At 43.9% G+C, this 17,924-nt stretch overlaps 1 protein-coding gene across 2 annotated transcripts in view; it reads left to right on the forward strand.

The window, feature by feature from the left end:
• The window catches only part of LOC119172705 (hemicentin-1), a 195,416-nt gene that overhangs the window by 157,726 nt on the left and 19,766 nt on the right, over positions 1-17,924 (forward strand). For both annotated transcript variants that reach the window (XM_075892894.1, XM_075892895.1), the window contains exons 8-9: positions 3,254-3,586; positions 10,900-11,157. In XM_075892894.1, coding sequence (XP_075749009.1) covers positions 3,254-3,586; positions 10,900-11,157 — 591 coding nt within the window. The remainder of the gene's footprint in view (positions 1-3,253; positions 3,587-10,899; positions 11,158-17,924) is intronic.

Below are 17,924 nucleotides of genomic sequence, written 5' to 3' on the forward strand. Positions count from 1 at the left end.
GACGTTTTGCGGTCATTGTTGAAACGTTCAATCTTTGAGAGAAACACTTAGACAATTACAGACCAAAGGAATGAACGCAGCGTGATTCACCAGCTTGTTTTCACATTTGTTTCAGCATATGCAAGGTATTTGAAGAAAATGGTCAAAGATCCTGGAAGTTGAAGAAAAAAAAATTGCTCGCTGCCTTTATAAATACCTCCTTTTTGTCACTGCAGACTTCTTTAGATTGCCATAAATATCAATCGCGGTAATAAATAAGAAAATTCGAACGAACTTTTAATTAAGTGGAGAAAGCCCGCGTAGCCACGCTCGTCAAACTGGAGAACTGATGTTCCTCCTGCATAAAGATTATAAAGAAAAAAAGAATGTGGGCTAGTTGGGATAAATAATAAAGGGTAATGAAATTCAGAAAGTTCAACGGTGAAACCGAAGCCGAAGTGCATTTGAGTGCAAGTACCAGTTGACCATAAAGACGTCACTGTTTACGAAAATGATTGCAGTGGTGTTATCGTTTTACATTCATTAATGTACACGTGCCACACGTGCTATGCCAAGAGCTGCCCATACACACGCGAAGCGAAGTCGATCGATGGTTTATGTGAGGATGCTCGCTCATTCTGAGCGTCTCGTAATAACAGTGCATGGTGCCGCTCTTCCGTGTATCGGTTTAGGTTCCACCGACGCGATCGCTCAAATTTCATCATTCTGATACATTTTTAGGAGCCACTGCTTTTTCGCAATTTCAAAGAAACCATAGCCGCATGGAGGATTTCAGTTTTTCTACTTGTAGCGACCACCTGTCTTCACTAACTGGATAATTATTTACATGTTTCTGTATTTTGCTTTAGGGTATGTTTCTAGCCGTTTGAAGCTGTCTGCCGTCACAATAAAAGTAATTGACGAGGCCGAAAAGGAATGTTCCATTTCCCTATTTTGATGATTTTGAGGCACATTCAATTTTTTTGAAACACTGTGTATAACAGTCAATAATGAATGTAGCAAAAACGAAGGTAGAGTACAATAATAATAAGCTTCTTCTGCTTCTTCCTATGCTTTTTTTCTTCCCTTTGATGCTGCATCGTTGCGATATACCGACTATATCCTAGAAATTCTCTTTGCCGAGGGGTTATTTTGTGTCGTCATCGTCATTTTAACTTCATTCTTTCGATGCATCAAAGGGCTTCATAAATTTTAGCTATTGTCCCTGCCATTCCTAGTTCATTTCTGTTGCTCATTATGTCGTAATATTGTGGTTGGAAGCGACGTTTCAGCAGTGACTGCGCATTGTTTATTTGGAAGCGCTGCATGAGCAGTCACCTGCGGGCGATAGGTGAAGGAACATCCCTTGCCACATTCCAACGGCGATGTTGTAGTGTCGCCTCTACTAAGCATCATCCCTTGTGTTCACTTTTGTATAACCTTTCAGCCACAGCAACAAAGCCCAATAGAATATATATCTGTGTTGTAGCAACACTCATTCACACACAAAAAAGAATAGCCCCAAAAAATCTACAGCTGCTCGTTCCACACTTTATACAATAACTTACTCTATACTACATTACGTGCACAACATGGACTGTAATTTGAGCACACGTGCCTTCTTTCCCTAGCCTAATTGAATGTGTTTTTGTGATCAAGTGGCACTTAACCTTTGTCTCTGCATAATTAGACTTGACGCTGGCTATGCAGAGGGTCTAAGTTTAGGAACTGAAACTACACATGGGAGCACCGTGTTGTACTTAGACTAATATTATAGGTCTTACGAACGAGTTACTTTAACGTGAAAATGATGCTTCTCAACCTCCTCCCACATTTTCCGTCTCACTCACAGTCATTACAGAATTGAAAGTGGTCTTCATATAAGCTTAGAAGTACGCGGGGGAAAAACGCCTCGCGAACAAATGCTCTATGCTATTTGTAAATGCCTAGCATTCTAGCCATGCTCGAGGGACGATTGCACGACAAGTTCACCGACCACGTCATTAGTGAGACATGCGAGCCGGCCGCCATTCTTTGCTCGTGCAATAAAAGCGCTGGCGTCAGACATAGAGACATAGCTTTACGCCAGCGGTTCTTCCATTCCGTAATTATGCAGTAAGAGATGACAACACTGGGAGAGACCAGAAAAACGACGGGTTAACACAACACCACAGTGGGCGCAAGGGAGAGGCGGAGAGGGGTTGCATTTCCGTTTATTGCACTGCCTTTTTATTTATCGCTATTGCCTCGTGCCGCCGCTGACCTCGTTACAAATGTATCGGTGAGAGATGAGGTTTACAGCTACGTTTTAGAACACGTGCGCATTTGGGTTCGTTCGCGAACGAGTTCGTCTCTCCACAAGCACTACGCGACTGAGATCACAGTGCTATAGCTTATTTTCGAGGTGAAGCGCTAATGCTTTCTTCCACAAGTTGCATATACCGCCGCCACTGGCTTGTTTACCGAGAATAGTCGTTTTGTCGTCCGTGCCAACATTGCTATCATTTGTTTCAACAGCATAACGGCGCTTATGCTTTTGTGCCTAAATAGCAAGCTCAAAGCACAATGCAGTCGTCACTCAAGTGTGGTGCACCAAAACAAGCACTACGGAATGGTTTTGCTGTAGAAGAAGGTAAAGTTTGAAAGCCAAATTGAAGAATCTGTTGAAATAAAACATTGATAAAGTAGACTTTTGTACTAAGTGTGGGCCACCAAGGAGGAGAAAGACACACATAGAAAAAATAACAGAGGTTGTGAGATGGGGCAACTAGAATAAGTATGAAGCTTTACACTCCACATACGAGGTTGAGGGGATATGATAGAAAGGTAACAATGGTAAAAATAGAAAGGTTTTGAAACAAAGCACCTTCACTCTATACCTTGGAACACTTGTCATAAACCAAAGGTGAAGGCCAGGAGCTATAGTTGTCAATACCGGTTAATGCGGAAGTCGGAATGCCACGATATTAGCCATCTTTCCTTCCAACGAAGGTGCCCAACTGTTTTTTAAGACGATTTTCAGACTCAAGGAGCATAACTACTGTGATAGTTCATGTAGCTAAGTAAGATTTGAAACATAAATAAAAACACAAGAAGTAGGTCAGCTATATATTTCGAATTTAAACTATAGGGTGCCTAAATGGGGTGCTGAAGTCCATCATATTTTCATACACTGCATTATAGAGCATCCCAGCGGGGTGAACTGCACCACGCTGTCACGTTAAGATGCAGCATGTCTCCGTATAGCCATGTTCCCTTTTCTTTTCACACGCAGCTCCCCCGTCGTTCCTACGCTCTTTGCCGGCCACAGGAGGCAGCCTTCGCAACGCGACCGCCGTATCGCTCGAATGCGTGGTCGAGTGCGATCCGGTGTGCGACGTGCGGTGGCTGCGCAACAACGAGACCCTGGACGAGTCGCCCTTCTTCCACGCCAGCCAGGCCGTGAGACCCGAAGGCGGCGGACACTTCCACTCGGTCGCTTCGATTCTCTCGTGGAACATGAGCCAGCTGCCGCCTTCCTCATTCGACTACAACACCTTCACCTGCCAGAGTAGCGAGAACGACGTCGGGCCCGGAGTCTCTAGCACGATGCTCTTTCGAGTAGAATGTGAGTACTGCGTAAGGCTTATATAATGTTATAGCGTTACACTGGTGGGAGTTTCAGACAATGTATATATATATATATATATATATATATATATATATATAGTAAAGTAGATCCTCCGTGAGCGGTCACAACGTGGTTTATTTTGACGTTCCGGCCTAGAGTCTGGCCTTCATCAGAATGGCCCTCACGCCCAATTCTGGCCTTCATCCTGATGAAAGCCAGACTATAGGCCGAAACATCGAAATAAAACACGTTGTGACCGCTCACGGAGGATCTACTTAACTGCTTGCAACGCTACGGCCACTCTACCACCATGCCTGAGTGTATATATATATATATATATAAATATATATATATATATATATATTATATATATATATTATATATATACATATATGTGCGTGTGTGTGTGTGTGTGTGTGTGTGTGTGTCGTTTCCACGCTAAGAAGTCTTGAAGGAGCTGTGAAACTAGTAGAATTAGTTAAGAGTTTTGACAAGTCGACATATTGTATTCTCCTTCATTTAGGTACCACTCCTGATATTTAAATAGTGCGTCTTGTTTCATTTATTCATAAACAGATGTCAATTCTTTTATGTACGCTACTCGTACGCTACTCGTACTGCGACAATATATGGCGTGCGGGCAGGAGGGGGGTAATCTCTTCTTCACGTGTTATTTTTATTATTAATAATAATATAATTTTTGCCACATTATTCAGAATCACTTATGGACACCGATGGCTTAGAAAGAGAGTAGGTTGTTTAGTTTCTTGTTACTGTTTCGTGCACAGTGCGCCTAAGGTGTACAAAAAGAAATATAGCTAGAAAATATGTTTAACAAGTCACGTTAGAAATGGCTATAAAGCCCTGAAACTACACCTATAATGAATCTCGGTGCTTGTATTGAATGCTCAGTTGGATATGTGCCATGGCATTATCATTTAAAAGTACAAGAAAGGCCAGAGCTCCGTGTTCTGAGCGAGCAAACAAAGCCCAAATTATCGAAATTTCCTCTGTCATCCGCTGCAGCATTCCGCATAATCGTATTGTCGTTTTGGCACGTAACAATCTAGATATTGTTCTGTAAGATCAGTTGGTGCGTGGGCACATATGTAATGACACAACGCGTGCTAATTCTGCAGAAATACCTCATCAGCAGTTCCAGTATCCTTCACCGCACGGCGAAAGTCCTTCGACTACGATAGGTTGTGCAAGTTTCACCGCAATTAATGTCTGTTACGCAGTGAAGGTCAACATCAAAACACAGGAACATTTTGTATGAAACGCATATAAGGTCTTTGGCCGAAATTAATCTCGCGTCTACCTCTACGGCCTGTTTTGTAACAGGAACACGTTTTTTTTTAATTCCAAGCATTTTTTGCGTACTGCAAGCACTTTTGGTGTCTATCTACGTATCAATCAATGAATCAATGAATAAATTATTCAACCATTCTATCTATCTAACTAGTCACCTACATCTGTGTGCTCTCGTGATATTAACTTAAGAAACAACCAAAATGAGTCTGGGAAGGTAAGGTGCTTTAACGAATACGACTCGCTGGTCAAGAGATGAATGGTGCCACAATCCCGTCGTGTAGGTCGTCAAACACTTTCCGCCAGACAGTGGCAAATACCCATGGGTGGGTGAGTGCGACTGATATGCGGGTATGTGCCACAGGTTGTTGACATTTCATATCTACCCAGGAACGGCTAGAACACACATGAGTATCTTGAACGTGCGAGCGTGAATAAAGTGGTGACATCTACTGCATTCAGCCATTGAATCTAAAGAAAAAATGTCAGGGTCCCAGCAAGAAGGAAATCACAGCATTCTGCGTGGCAATCATGTATCTACCACAGAGCCATGTCACGTCTCGCATATGCTCTTCGAACATACTGTAGAGTTCATGGAGCAACTATTGATGATGCAATGATGGCCATCAAATTTTATAAACATTGCATTTGTACTCTTAAGATACAGCCGTCACGTCTGGATATGATCAAACGTAGTTAAGCACAATGCACTGAAGGTTATTGACAGTTTATATCAATCAAGGAACAGGGTGAATAGACATTTGTAATAATAATTCAACAACGTTAGGAGATACCATTTCATCTTTACAGCGCGCACGAAGCGAATGGCAACAGGTTGGCGAAGCTGTCGGTGCTAAGGTCCATAATGTATACCTTGAAGTCGCTGACTGATATAAAGAAGTGAGATCAATGAACGGGCGCACGAATGGATGGGGAGGTGGACATATGTAATTCCTTACAGTTTAGTTGTAGCTCTTACCAATTTCTCTGGTGAACATAGCTTTTCGAAGAGGCAAGGACTATTATTGCTATTAGGTGAGCGTTTGTTCTTTGTTCTAGCTAATGTGGCGCTATAGCTCTGAGCGGGGTTGAGCACACATGGCTGAGACCATATGCAAATAGAGGCAAGAAGTGCGGGTGCGATGTGCGCCACCGACGTAGACAGTGAGAGGGAGAGAGAGAGAGAGCACACAAAGTTCAACGCATCACGTCCCTTTCCTCATCCCTGAAACTTCAATTTTACATTGGTACTCATGCAAGCACACATACAAACCAAATGGAGGCGTGAACGCAATGGAAATTGTTAAGGTAATGTTATCAGAAGCACGTTGAAGCGAAAGGTAACGTAGTAAAAAACAAACAAAAAACGATAACCGTGGTAAAATGGACGAAATTCAAAAACAAAATGTTTTTGTGCATTTTACTTTACTCTACGTTTTTGTTTTCCTACTATGTTTGTCCCCGACCAGATGAAATTCATTCGCACTCTTAATCATAAGAAAGCTATCCTGAAGCGTTTCATCACCCCTGACGTCACAGTTGATATTGTCAGCGTGGTGAGAACGATGAATAGCCATAGTTGATCGAATATCGTTAAAGTTTGCTTGCATCTCTATGAAAACTTGAACTTCACATCCTGTAGTTTTCTCTTACATTGCTATCACTGTCAAAGCTTGACTTCTCGGGCCTATGTACAATTTTTTATGTTTCACTTAAAATAGCCACAATATTGGCTGACACGTTATGTGTTTTGTCTACATGAGATTTCGTCACACAAAGGAATAACGAAATTCAAGTCCCCTTGTGACTTCAATTACACCTAGGTAGTGTTATGAGTGGCGCAGTGTATCGTTACGCCCATACACTCACCCTAGTAGAGCTCTGTTCTCTCTGTTTTAACCCAATAAGGCAGACACTTGCTTAACGCAGTGACTGCCAAACGCACATCTAATATCCATACATACGTACACCTATCACTTCCAAATTCCAGTTCAATGTTTCGAATATGTTCTTTTTCTATGCTCTGTGATGACCAAAGGAGAAGTATACAAGTAAGGACAGTTCGAAAGAGTTATTCTATTTGGTTATCATTTCCTTGTAAAAGCGATAGTTCAAAGCAGAAAAGTGTATGGCAAGAAAAGAAAGCTGTCAGTGCAGTAATTCTCATGCATACTGTCATAAACTCATACAGCCACCTTCCTTCCCCCCCTTCCCAACGCCCCCCGCAGTGTCAGTATAACATAGGCGCACATATAAATCGCCAGACTTATCCATGTCGCCAGCTAGTACAGAAAAAGCCGCAATGACCCAGGTTCATCAGACTACACACCGCTAGCAGCAGCAGTCACCAGACATCTCCGACTGCTATACGACATTTTGCAGAGAAGAGAGGTGTGTAAAATGAAAATGAAAAAAAGCGATACAACGAGTCTTTTTCGTTTGATCTGCGGCGGATCGTGAGAGACGAGGTTCCTCTGCGGGTTGCCATATAAAGTCAAACAGTGCCGTCCCTAATTTGGCACCAGCACGCGACATACCGAATGGAACGCGAAGGGGGAAAAAAGGGCAAACAGGGAGCAGGAAGCGATAAAGGAACTCACCTCCCCTCTGAAGCTGTCTCTCTTTCTATCTCCCATTTTTTTACTGCGCTACTAGCTACGTTCACACACTTGGCGCTCCACGGCGACAGCGCGGTTTTTATGAGGCCACCGCGCGACGCTGTCAGAACAACGGCGCACACAGCGCGACGGCGTTTTATTCACTTCGCTCTCGGTTATTTGAGAGAACCTTGCCCGTATAAAAAAGGAATAAGAAACGCGAACCCCGAGGCTCGTTATTTACGCTCGACACGGAGAGTCCCGCAAAAAACGAGTTCAAAAACGACCACCTCTATCCATGTTTTTTTTTTTTGCCAGTGCCAGTAGTTCCTCACTCCTTTTGTTTTTCGCGACAACGCAGCGCTCGTCTCTTTGTTCTGATCCCTAGCTGCTCTTTGACATGTAGTTCGCGATAGGGGTCGAGCGGGCACCCTTACCGAAAGTCGCGCTTCCCCAACCTCCGTTCTCTTCCCCCTACGCGCCATGATCGCAATATATTTGCGGAAATGTCGCGACTGTATACTGCAGGCGCAGACTGCCACTGCCGTAGTGGTGGTAATGCGTGCAGTGCATTGAAAGCTATTTCTCGCGTCAGAGCGACATTGAGATGCATGAAATGTGGAGAATGTTGTGCGAACCGAGTAATGATAAAGCTATTCACGTATAGACCAAGACATTATGGCCGGCTATAAAACCCAAAATGGGATAAGCAGGGCTGTACACAAAGTGTGCCTGCACGTTTTAGATCGTTCTTGTGCCTTTAGATACAGCTTTACACATTTCTTTTTACAACAGCAAAAAACAATGCCATTGCAATTGATACACAATAAATGAATGGGCACAAGTTGCCAGACGTTAGAAAGCTAGTTAAAGTATTCGGATTCTCACTCGCATGCAAGGAATTCACGTGCATTGTCAACCCATAATTTGTGTGCGCCTGACGCTTTAGCTTTAAAGCTTCCTTTGCACTATAAAATCCCATTGTTTCCGGGTGTGTTGAAGTAAGCAGCTCTGTAAAGAGCCATGAGCACATCTGTACACTATTTTACGCTATTGGGACGGGAAAAGACATCCCTTGAGTGTAGGTGACAATGCGCCTATGATGCGCTCATTTGTTCTGCCTTATACTCTTAACTTCCCGCCTCAAAGACTGTTTGCTGGCGACCTAATAATGCACCAACCAGTGAATGTTCGCACACTCCTACATCTCTACACAAACATATCCTTATTGTGTAGAGGCAGAGAACAATGAGTGTACAATATTCTACCACATCCACTATCATCTTGTTTTTTAACTGTGACGCTCCTGATCAGTCACGCTGGTAGTTATCCTTGACACTCTCCCCCTCTTTCTCCCTTTATTTATATCTCTCTCTTTCAGTCTGTCTTGTAAATAATTCATTTGTATTCAAATTGTGCTCAGAACACCTTACGGATGACCTAGCGTTAAACGCAATGCGAGACCATTCACCATGGGCTTTCAGCTTTTAGAACAGTGCCCACTGACTTTGCACAAGCATGAAAATTGGTTTTTCTAGGAGCGAAAAACCTATACTCGGTACTGTACGTTATCTGCATTGACTAACTAACAAGAAATTTTTACCAATCACGAAAACGTTTCGTCGTGCATGAACCCTTGTGCACTCGCTTGCTTGAAGGCTGAAGTCTGCACTCAATTCCGCATAAAGCGGACAAGATTTGAGTGTGAGTAGTATTGCGTATATAGATAAAACGAGAACCGCTACCTGCTGTTGTGTCGACTTCACACCAAAATTCTAACCTATCGAAAGAAGGTTGGAGGGCGTGTTTTGAAGTTGGGGAAATAAAAGCTTGAACACCATGTATATATTGCGGAGGAGAACGAAATAATCGAAGGGAACAGAGTCGCCGGCAGCTAGGAGAATAGTGGCAATAAAAATGCCGTGCGCGGGGAAAATGTCTCGCGAAAGCGCAGTTGACTGCAACTGAAAAGGCAACTGTTGGAGGTCCACGGTGGCGCGAAAAAAGAGGGGGCAATGGGGAAGTATAGGAGTGAAAACTTAGTTTATGCTTTTTCGATCATCGAAAGTGAGGGTTGGCAACGGGAACTTGTCGAATTGCGGCAACATTCGGGCAGCCATATGTGCAATGGAGCGCCAGTTGTCGCACGGAGGCTGTCCTTTCTATCGACCTATAAACCCAAGAAAATAAATTGCAGTAAGATGTGCATAGGAAGAGGAAGACAAAAAATACTACTCTGACACAGAATTTTACGAAGCTTCTCATAATGCTGTATGTTATAATGTGGTACTTTAAAATCACGGTTTTGTCGTATTCTTCTTGGTTTTCTTTGTACATGATGCAGATTGGAGTACTTATCACGTGACATGGTATCCTAGCTTGCTGAGCATGTTGATGGTGGCATATGGTTGAAACATGAATTAAAAAGAAGAAACAAAAAACAGGAAGGAGGCAGAAAAGGCAACGAAAGCTAGAGCATCTGTGGAAAGGCGCTTTGATCTTAAGGGCACGTGATTTCGAAAATTTGTGCTCTTGTATATATTAAGAGGACACTTGGTGACACCGTTACTTTGGTTTGCTGCCCATGAAGAGATACGAGCAATACACGTGAAGTAATGCTTGGGAGTTTAATCGCACTGAAACAGAAGCTTTGTCACAAAATCACCTCACTCGTAATTAGCATTTGTGGACATTTATACCCATATTTCATCGTTGTTTCCAGTGTCTAAGAAGGAAATATACTAATCACCAGATTGAGAGTAATAAGAAATCGCAGACAATAAACGCTCGCGGCAAGCATAATGCAATTGCGTTTAACCTGTCATATAAATATTTTTTGCTATCATAGAACATGCCTACACATGCCTGCACCTGAGGTGCAGGCATGTGTAGGCATGTGCTTTGAAATTATGTCAAGAGAACCCTTTTTGTGTTTTTAGCAACCCACGTCGAGGCCATGCTATAACCGCCGGAGCAAAGTTGCAAAGTATTGATATGCGAGGTTTAACGTCCCAAAACCACCATATGATTATGAGAGACCCCGTAAAGGAGGGCTCCGGAAATTTAGACCACCTGAGGTTCTCTAACGTGCGCCCAAATCTGAGCACACGGACCTAGAGCATTTCCGCCTCAATCGGAAATGCAGCCGCCGCAACCGGAATTCGAACCCGCGACCTGTGAATCAGCAGCCGAGTACCTTAGCCACTAGACGACCGCGGCGGGGCAGGTTTCAAGGAAACACAACCTTTAATATGGCAGAATGTTGCTGTGCGCTATGAAATAGGCACAAGACACAGCAGTGCGTGCCGTACGATGCTGTATAGGGCTATTTCTGTGCGCCTAAGTTGTTAATATGTGGTAGCGTTGCACTCATCGCAGCACGGCGTTCGCGTCGATCCGCAGATCCTCCGGAGAAGCTGCAGGTGTCGGTGGTGCAGCTCGACCTCTCGGAAGGCGAAGTACCGCCACGCGAGGTGAGCTGCTCGGCGTCGGCACACCCAACCGCCGAGTACCAGTGGCGGCTGGGCGCGCTCACCGTCTCGCGCGGCCCCACGCTGCTGTTCAACGCGACCGCTTCGAGGGAGATGGCCGGAAACTACACCTGCGTGGTCAGCAACCGCCACGGACGAGCCATGGCTGCCACACTCGTCACCGTCAGGCGTGAGTGGATGAGCGTCTGGCGTTTGCTTGGCACGTTAACTATGTAAAAGTGCAGTGATTTTGCGCAGATACACGTTCTAGTTAGTACATGTCTCTTGCGCAGCCCTTAGGCTGAGAAAATCAGGAAAACAGTGGCAACCTGTAGGCAAGTTTGGTTATGTAAGCTCATGTACTTCTTAATAATACTTCTTATGGAGATCAGTTGTTACGGTTTGTTAAACACGACTTTTCTGGGCTATATAACAGCCGCAAACAGAAGAACACAATTATACTGAGCACCAATTAACAGATTTTATAGAAAACTAAAGGAGGGGCCCAATAACATTCAGGACCTTCAAAACAAAGCGAATGTTCTATCTTTACACACATACTTATTGACGGACTAGTCAGTGAAGTTGGTGAAGTCAGTGATAAAAAAAACAAATTTAGACACCAAGACACCACATAAATGTGTGTTGTAGCAGTGCAGGTTTCATTCTCATGCTGAGAGTGCCTAGAACTGCCTATATAAATCGTGCTGTACATGTGGACCTCTCATCCCCTAAGGTGTGCCAAGATAATATCCTCTCTTAAGGAGTGTGAAAACACCTTTGGCTTGAAGGGGTGTCACAGTTCATGCGTTGAAGCAACTTTCCAATCAAATGGCGTGTAATATGGCCTTTGTGCAGAGATGTGTATGATCAAGTCGCTGTGACTCTAAGGGAGCATGCAACACATTATTATGAGTGGCTACGAGAGGAGTCCTCTATAACCTGATAGATGCTTTATATTACGCCCATCGTCATGTGGTTTATATATCCCTCAGAATTTGAAGGATATCAGGGGTCGTAATAACATAACAAGCGAGAAAAAATACAAAAGTAAGGGAAGGGTGTCCGGGAAATGTTTGATAGCACAATGACTTGGTGCGAGAATTTCGACACAAAATTTGCTTCAAAGTGGCCGGAAACAGCGGTAAGCAAAGAGTGAGTCATTTCTAGTTATATTTCGTGGCCCTGTGTGGCAGATGACAAATATTCTTTTGAACGGGGTAGAAGCATTGGGCGATACAATTCCTGCTCATTGGTCGTGGCTAAGCAAGTTATCAGACCGGTACATTGTCATTTTAGCGAACGTCAATACCCCGATACCCCGAAGGAAGAAGCAGTTATAATCACCTATGCGACAAATAAAAAGCAGTCACTGGATCCAGAGAGCGCGCCGTCATCGCGAAAAAGCAAATAAATGAAACAGTGCCCGAGGATCGCCGTTTCTCTCTCACTTACTTTTAAATGGAAGTATTCCCCGTTTCTCTATTCCCGGTGTCAAAGGCAGAAATGAAGACTTCACAAAATAAAAGAAGTAGAATCCTCCACCCACTGTCTTCCTTCTTTTTTACCTATTCTTCACTTTCCAATCTCTCAGGCTCTCACAATCTTTTCATTGCTGGAAACCATCGGTGGTATCCGCCTTTTGAGTTCAATTCTGGGCTTAATCGCTTCCTTTATCACACGAACGCTTTTCACGGCCCGCTGCCTCTCTTGTCGTTCCTTTGAAGCTTATCGACTGGAGTAGCCCATTTTTACTTGTGCTCTTTGTTGTATGTGTTGGTGCTGTACGCTAGAGCTCACTGACATCGGTGCCTGCCTTTGGCTGACGGCGTGACAGTCGCGCAGGATCACAGACCCGCACTGCCGTTGCTGGTCAACTTTTCTTTGCCGCTACTAGCCGCTGATGGCGAATTCATTTTCTGTTTGTTTTCACGCATTGTCCTTTTCTCTTGCGAAACCTAATTCTTTGAATCCCTCTTGTCGAGCTGTGGAAATCTCCAGATTGGGACGCTTACTGGTGCTTTGACGTCGTTCTCACTTCTCTCTCTCTCTTTTTTTTACTCGCCTCTCGTCAAGCTTAAAGTTTCCTCGCAAATTCTATCGAACGAAATAACAAAAAACACATATAAAGCCATGTGTTGCGTGACAGCGGTAAAAAAAATATTTGCGTAATGTGAAATAATGTCCGAGCAAACGTTCTAAAAGGTAAATGCAGTCACACAAGACAGAGAAACATGTGACAGGAAATATATCTGAAGGAAAATAAAAGAATTCACAAGAAACAGAGCAGGGATGCACCAACAGTGAACATGAACGTCATTTCAGCGTGGTCGGCCTCCTCTTTGTGTTCCGTTTTTACATCCTTACTTTTTCATCAATCGAAGCACTCAGAATGAACACAATGGCACACCGAGTTCGCCACTTTTCAGTGTCAAAAAAATATTAACCCGAAACCGCTCCAACGCTTTCTTTTGAAGGAAGACAGGGGGCTCATGGAGCACTGTTTCTTTAGCAAGCACGGCCGAATCGCGATTCGAGACGAGAATAGAGAAAATGTGGAGCTTAGTAAACGCCACAGGCACAAAAGGAAGCAAAAAGCTTACCAAAGGAAGACCTGAATGCGTACTGGAGAGGCGAGGAAATAGAAGAAGTGCTAGAAAAATTTGGAGGAGTGCAGGGGAAGGAAGGGTCGACGGGAATCCCCTCGCACAAGAAAAGTCGCCTTCGAGGTTGGCTGCGGCGGATGCCCAGAAGGTGGCAGCGGCGTCGGTGCCTCCAAATGGGCCTCCGGCGTTTGTGGTCAGCCGAGCAATAACGCAGCGTCGAGATCCAAGCACGCCGTGGCTGGGGGCCGAGTTTTGAAACAGGTCACAGCCCCAAGCTAGCTCGCAAGCGGAGGGTCCCCGAAGCACGTATGCGGTCAACGGGTTATGAGTTTTGTTTCACTTTTTTTTCTATTTTATCTTTAGGGTTCTTTTCCAAGGCTCTCTGGAAACCAGCGGAATGCTCTTCTTTTTCTTCTATTCCCTTTTTTCCCCTTGATTCTGACGGACGCAATATATACTCTCATATGTTGGTATCTGTGCCCGCGTTCGTGCGGATGTGTGTTTCTGCCCGCTTTGGGCAAGCTGCTGTGCACTATGAAGCCACGTACTGTGCCCCTCGCTCGGTTATATTTGATTTTTCTTTACTTCGTGACAGCCTACAGCAGTGGTTTGAGGCCCGGAGAGCCGCGCTGCATCTTCTTGGTTCGGCCGCTATGGCTCCCGACGATTGCTCTTTGCCTTGGGAAAGCCGGATGCCACATAGGGATTTTGGTTACTCTTGTGTACCGCAACAACCATTGCAAGAAAACAAAAGTCGAGAGTGAACGAGCGGCGTATTGCAAGGCGGAGGCTCCTTTGAAACCCTAAGTAAAACAAATTCACAAAACTCGACCGAAAGAACCATAGAGGCGTCTAAAAAGAAGCGATCAACGCAGATACTGGGTTGCGGCAATACTTTTTTGGTCGCCAAAGAGGAATGCATATTTCTTCGGGCGGGACGTGTAGGGGTTAGTTGGCGGGCGTGATACCTGTCTCTGCCAAAGCTGGGGAATACGTCAACGTTGTGTTTCCGTAACTTACGATTGTTCCTGCCGCTTCTCTTTGTTCATTTGTTTGTTTGCAACAAACGTTATTCCCTTTTACCATACGTCTTGCTCTTCCGCCAGCTCCCACGACCGCTTGAAGTGGAATTCAAGCCGGCAGCATTCGCATGGCCAGGAAGTTGGCTGCCGCAAAATGGCTTTCGCTTCCCTCGGCAGCTTCAATTCGAGCGCGGCGTCGGGTTTTGTGTCTCGCACTGTTCCTTCCTCCATTTCGTTAAACGTAAGAAGCGAAAAGGTGGTTGTTGATGTGCACCGTAGTGTTTTTCTTTTTCATCTGCAGCAAAGATGGATTCGCCACGGCAGATTGCTCTTTTAGTCAAATTTTCTTTCTGCTTTCCCGTCTCCGTTCCAACAGATGCATTAGTTTTCATCCCGAGAGTTTGTATGCTTACTTTTGAAGCGGCGTGCCGTGTTGGAGTGGTTGTATTATTGGTCGGCCACATTTCAAACGGAGCAGATTAGAATTCGCCACCTGAATGCTGCGCCACGTGGCACGCATACAGAATATGAAGCGAGAAAAAATTCGATGTATCATTGGTTTTTCAGATGGGTTTAGACTGTATTCGTTTGATAAAGGCGAGACCGGTCTGATTGAAACGAAGCTTTCACCAATGCGAAAAAGAGGCGACGAGTAAAAGTGGTTGCGCTTCTTGACAGAATGTGAAGTAAACTGAGTGAAATCAGAAGTAATGACATCTACATGCTGGAACAATGTACATTCTCTTAACATGCAGAATTGTAGCGATAGCATTTTTCATATTTTCTGTACGAGAGGAGCCAGGATAACAAAAATGAATGATAAGGAAAGGCAAGAACTTTCTGCTGGTTATGCTTAGAATATAAGGAAAAATTCAAGACAAGTGAGCTGTTATTTACAAAAAAATACAGTTAAATGACATTTGAAAAGCAGAGTAAGAAAAATAACACATGTGTAAATTCGGCAGACCACACGTACCTTGGGAATCGATGTCATGCGAATTATGCGCGTGGTAGGTGACTGTGTTGTAATTTTCTTATTGAGTGAAACGATACAATGTGCCAAAAAATATGTGCAATTACATTCAGAAACAAAAGTTAAATAGGCGCTCATGTTTTATATATCCAGTTGTTTACAGTTTCAATGATGATGTCAACAGCAACATAAATATTAGCAACACCAGAAACCGTAATTTGATATGAAACGCTGGTGCTCGCGAGGATTGTAGTCCTGGACACTGCAGCATAAGTCAACCTCAGCGGTGGCACATTCCTACAACTGACGTTAAACTGACATGACAGCTGTATAATAGGAGAACATGTGTAATGTTTCTGAAATTGGATAGCCAGCACTGCAACCACAATTGTCGTTTCATGAACAATAAGGTCTATTTGAAAAGTAGTTGAGAGACAGAGCGTGGCACGGCACTTGAATACTTCATTGCCATGCAGAATGCTGGGGTTTGGTTCGTTATGGGAGCTTTACGTTTATTCTTCGAATTAGTCGGTGTAAATTGAGCCGATTTCAGCTTTTTTTTTTACACCCACACGTTAGAATTACCTAAGTCTGTTCCCGCCATCCCTGGGTAGATATAAAGTGTCAATTACCTGTGGCACATACCCGTGTACCAGGGGCACAAAGCCGCCCTTGTGTTAGTGTCGCTGTCCGGCGGAAAGTGTTTGACGACGAGCACAACAAGATTGTGACATTTTTCATGTCATGACCAGCAAGTCATGTTCTTCAAGCCATCTCACTCTCCCATACTAATTTTGCTTTACCCTAAGTTAAAGGGGTGCTCACGAGATCACCCAGACGTAGGTGGCTGGACGGACGGACGGGGATACATACATACAGACAGACAGATAGATAGACAGAGACAGACAGACAGATAGATAGACAGAGACAGACAGACAGAGACAGACAGACAGAGACAGACAGAGACAGACAGACAGAGACAGACAGACAGAGACAGACAGACAGACAGACAGACAGACAGACAGACAGACAGACAGACAGACAGACAGACAGACAGACAGACAGACAGACAGACAGATAGATAGATAGATAGATAGATAGATAGATAGATAGATAGATAGATAGATAGATAGATAGATAGATAGATAGATATGATTGATGATTGATATGTGGGGTTTAACGTCCCAAAACCACTATATGATTATGAGAGACGCCGTAGTGGAGGGCTCCGGAAATTTAGACCACCTGGGGTTCTTTAACGTGCACCCAAATCTGAGCACACGGGCCTACAACATTTCCGCCTCCATCGGAAATGCAGCCGCCGCAGCCGGGATTCGAACCCGCGCCCTGCGGGTCAGCAGCCGAGTACCTTAGCCACTAGACCACCGCGGCTAGATAGATAGATAGATAGATAGATAGATAGATAGATAGATAGATAGATAGATAGATAGATAGATAGATAGATAGATAGATAGATAGATAGATAGATAGATAGATAGATAGATAGATAGATAGATAGATAGATAGATAGATAGATAGATAGATAGATAGATAGATAGATAGATAGATAGATAGATAGATAGATAGATAGATAGATAGATAGATAGATAGATAGATAGATAGATAGATAGATAGCGGGACGCCTCCCGTTCCGTCGTCATGGAGTCTACGTTGCCAAAGTTTGCAGAGCTGTCACATAGTCTTCTGATGGATTTATTGTGGAGGGGGTCTTGTTTTTGGAAACAATAAAAGACAATTAACTCAAAAGTTCTGGGGCCCAAGCTTCAATTCATTTCAAAAACACTTGGGTGTGGTAGCTTGCTTGCTTGACCCTTTATATGTGGCTCGTACTCACTGCGTGGGATTGGCTATTTCAACAGATGGCAATATAAGGTTTATTTGCCGTATTATTAAAAATAAAATTTAGATAAAGAAAACTGAAATAGTTGTTCGTTTAAGGATTATATAAATATAAAATTACGTTTTGAGTACAGAGTCTCGGCGGAGCCACTTCGCTCTCCTCGTCTTCGCTCGCTAGTACAAACGCTGATATAAGAAATGTAGAAACGTTGAAGTTGGCGTCGTTGTTCGGGTCGTCAGTTGTCAGTGAAAAAAAGTATTATTCGTGAGCGAAAATTCGAGATAAGTGCATGTAAAGAACTTACTCGAAAAGTTACCGATTAGCATACTCCCTAACGAGAATTTCGAGCCCAACTTCGTCTTGTGCCACAGTTATAGCGATGTAACACTGGTTACATATTGCCACAAAAGCTGCCAGCGTTTGAGTGCTACGTGCGCCACTCTTCGCACCGCAGGCGCCGTGAACAAAGCGAAACACCTACAGAACCATTACGAA

The sequence above is a fragment of the Rhipicephalus microplus genome, chromosome 4 (assembly GCF_043290135.1).
Source record: "Rhipicephalus microplus isolate Deutch F79 chromosome 4, USDA_Rmic, whole genome shotgun sequence".
Classification (NCBI taxonomy): Eukaryota; Metazoa; Arthropoda; class Arachnida; order Ixodida; family Ixodidae; genus Rhipicephalus; species Rhipicephalus microplus.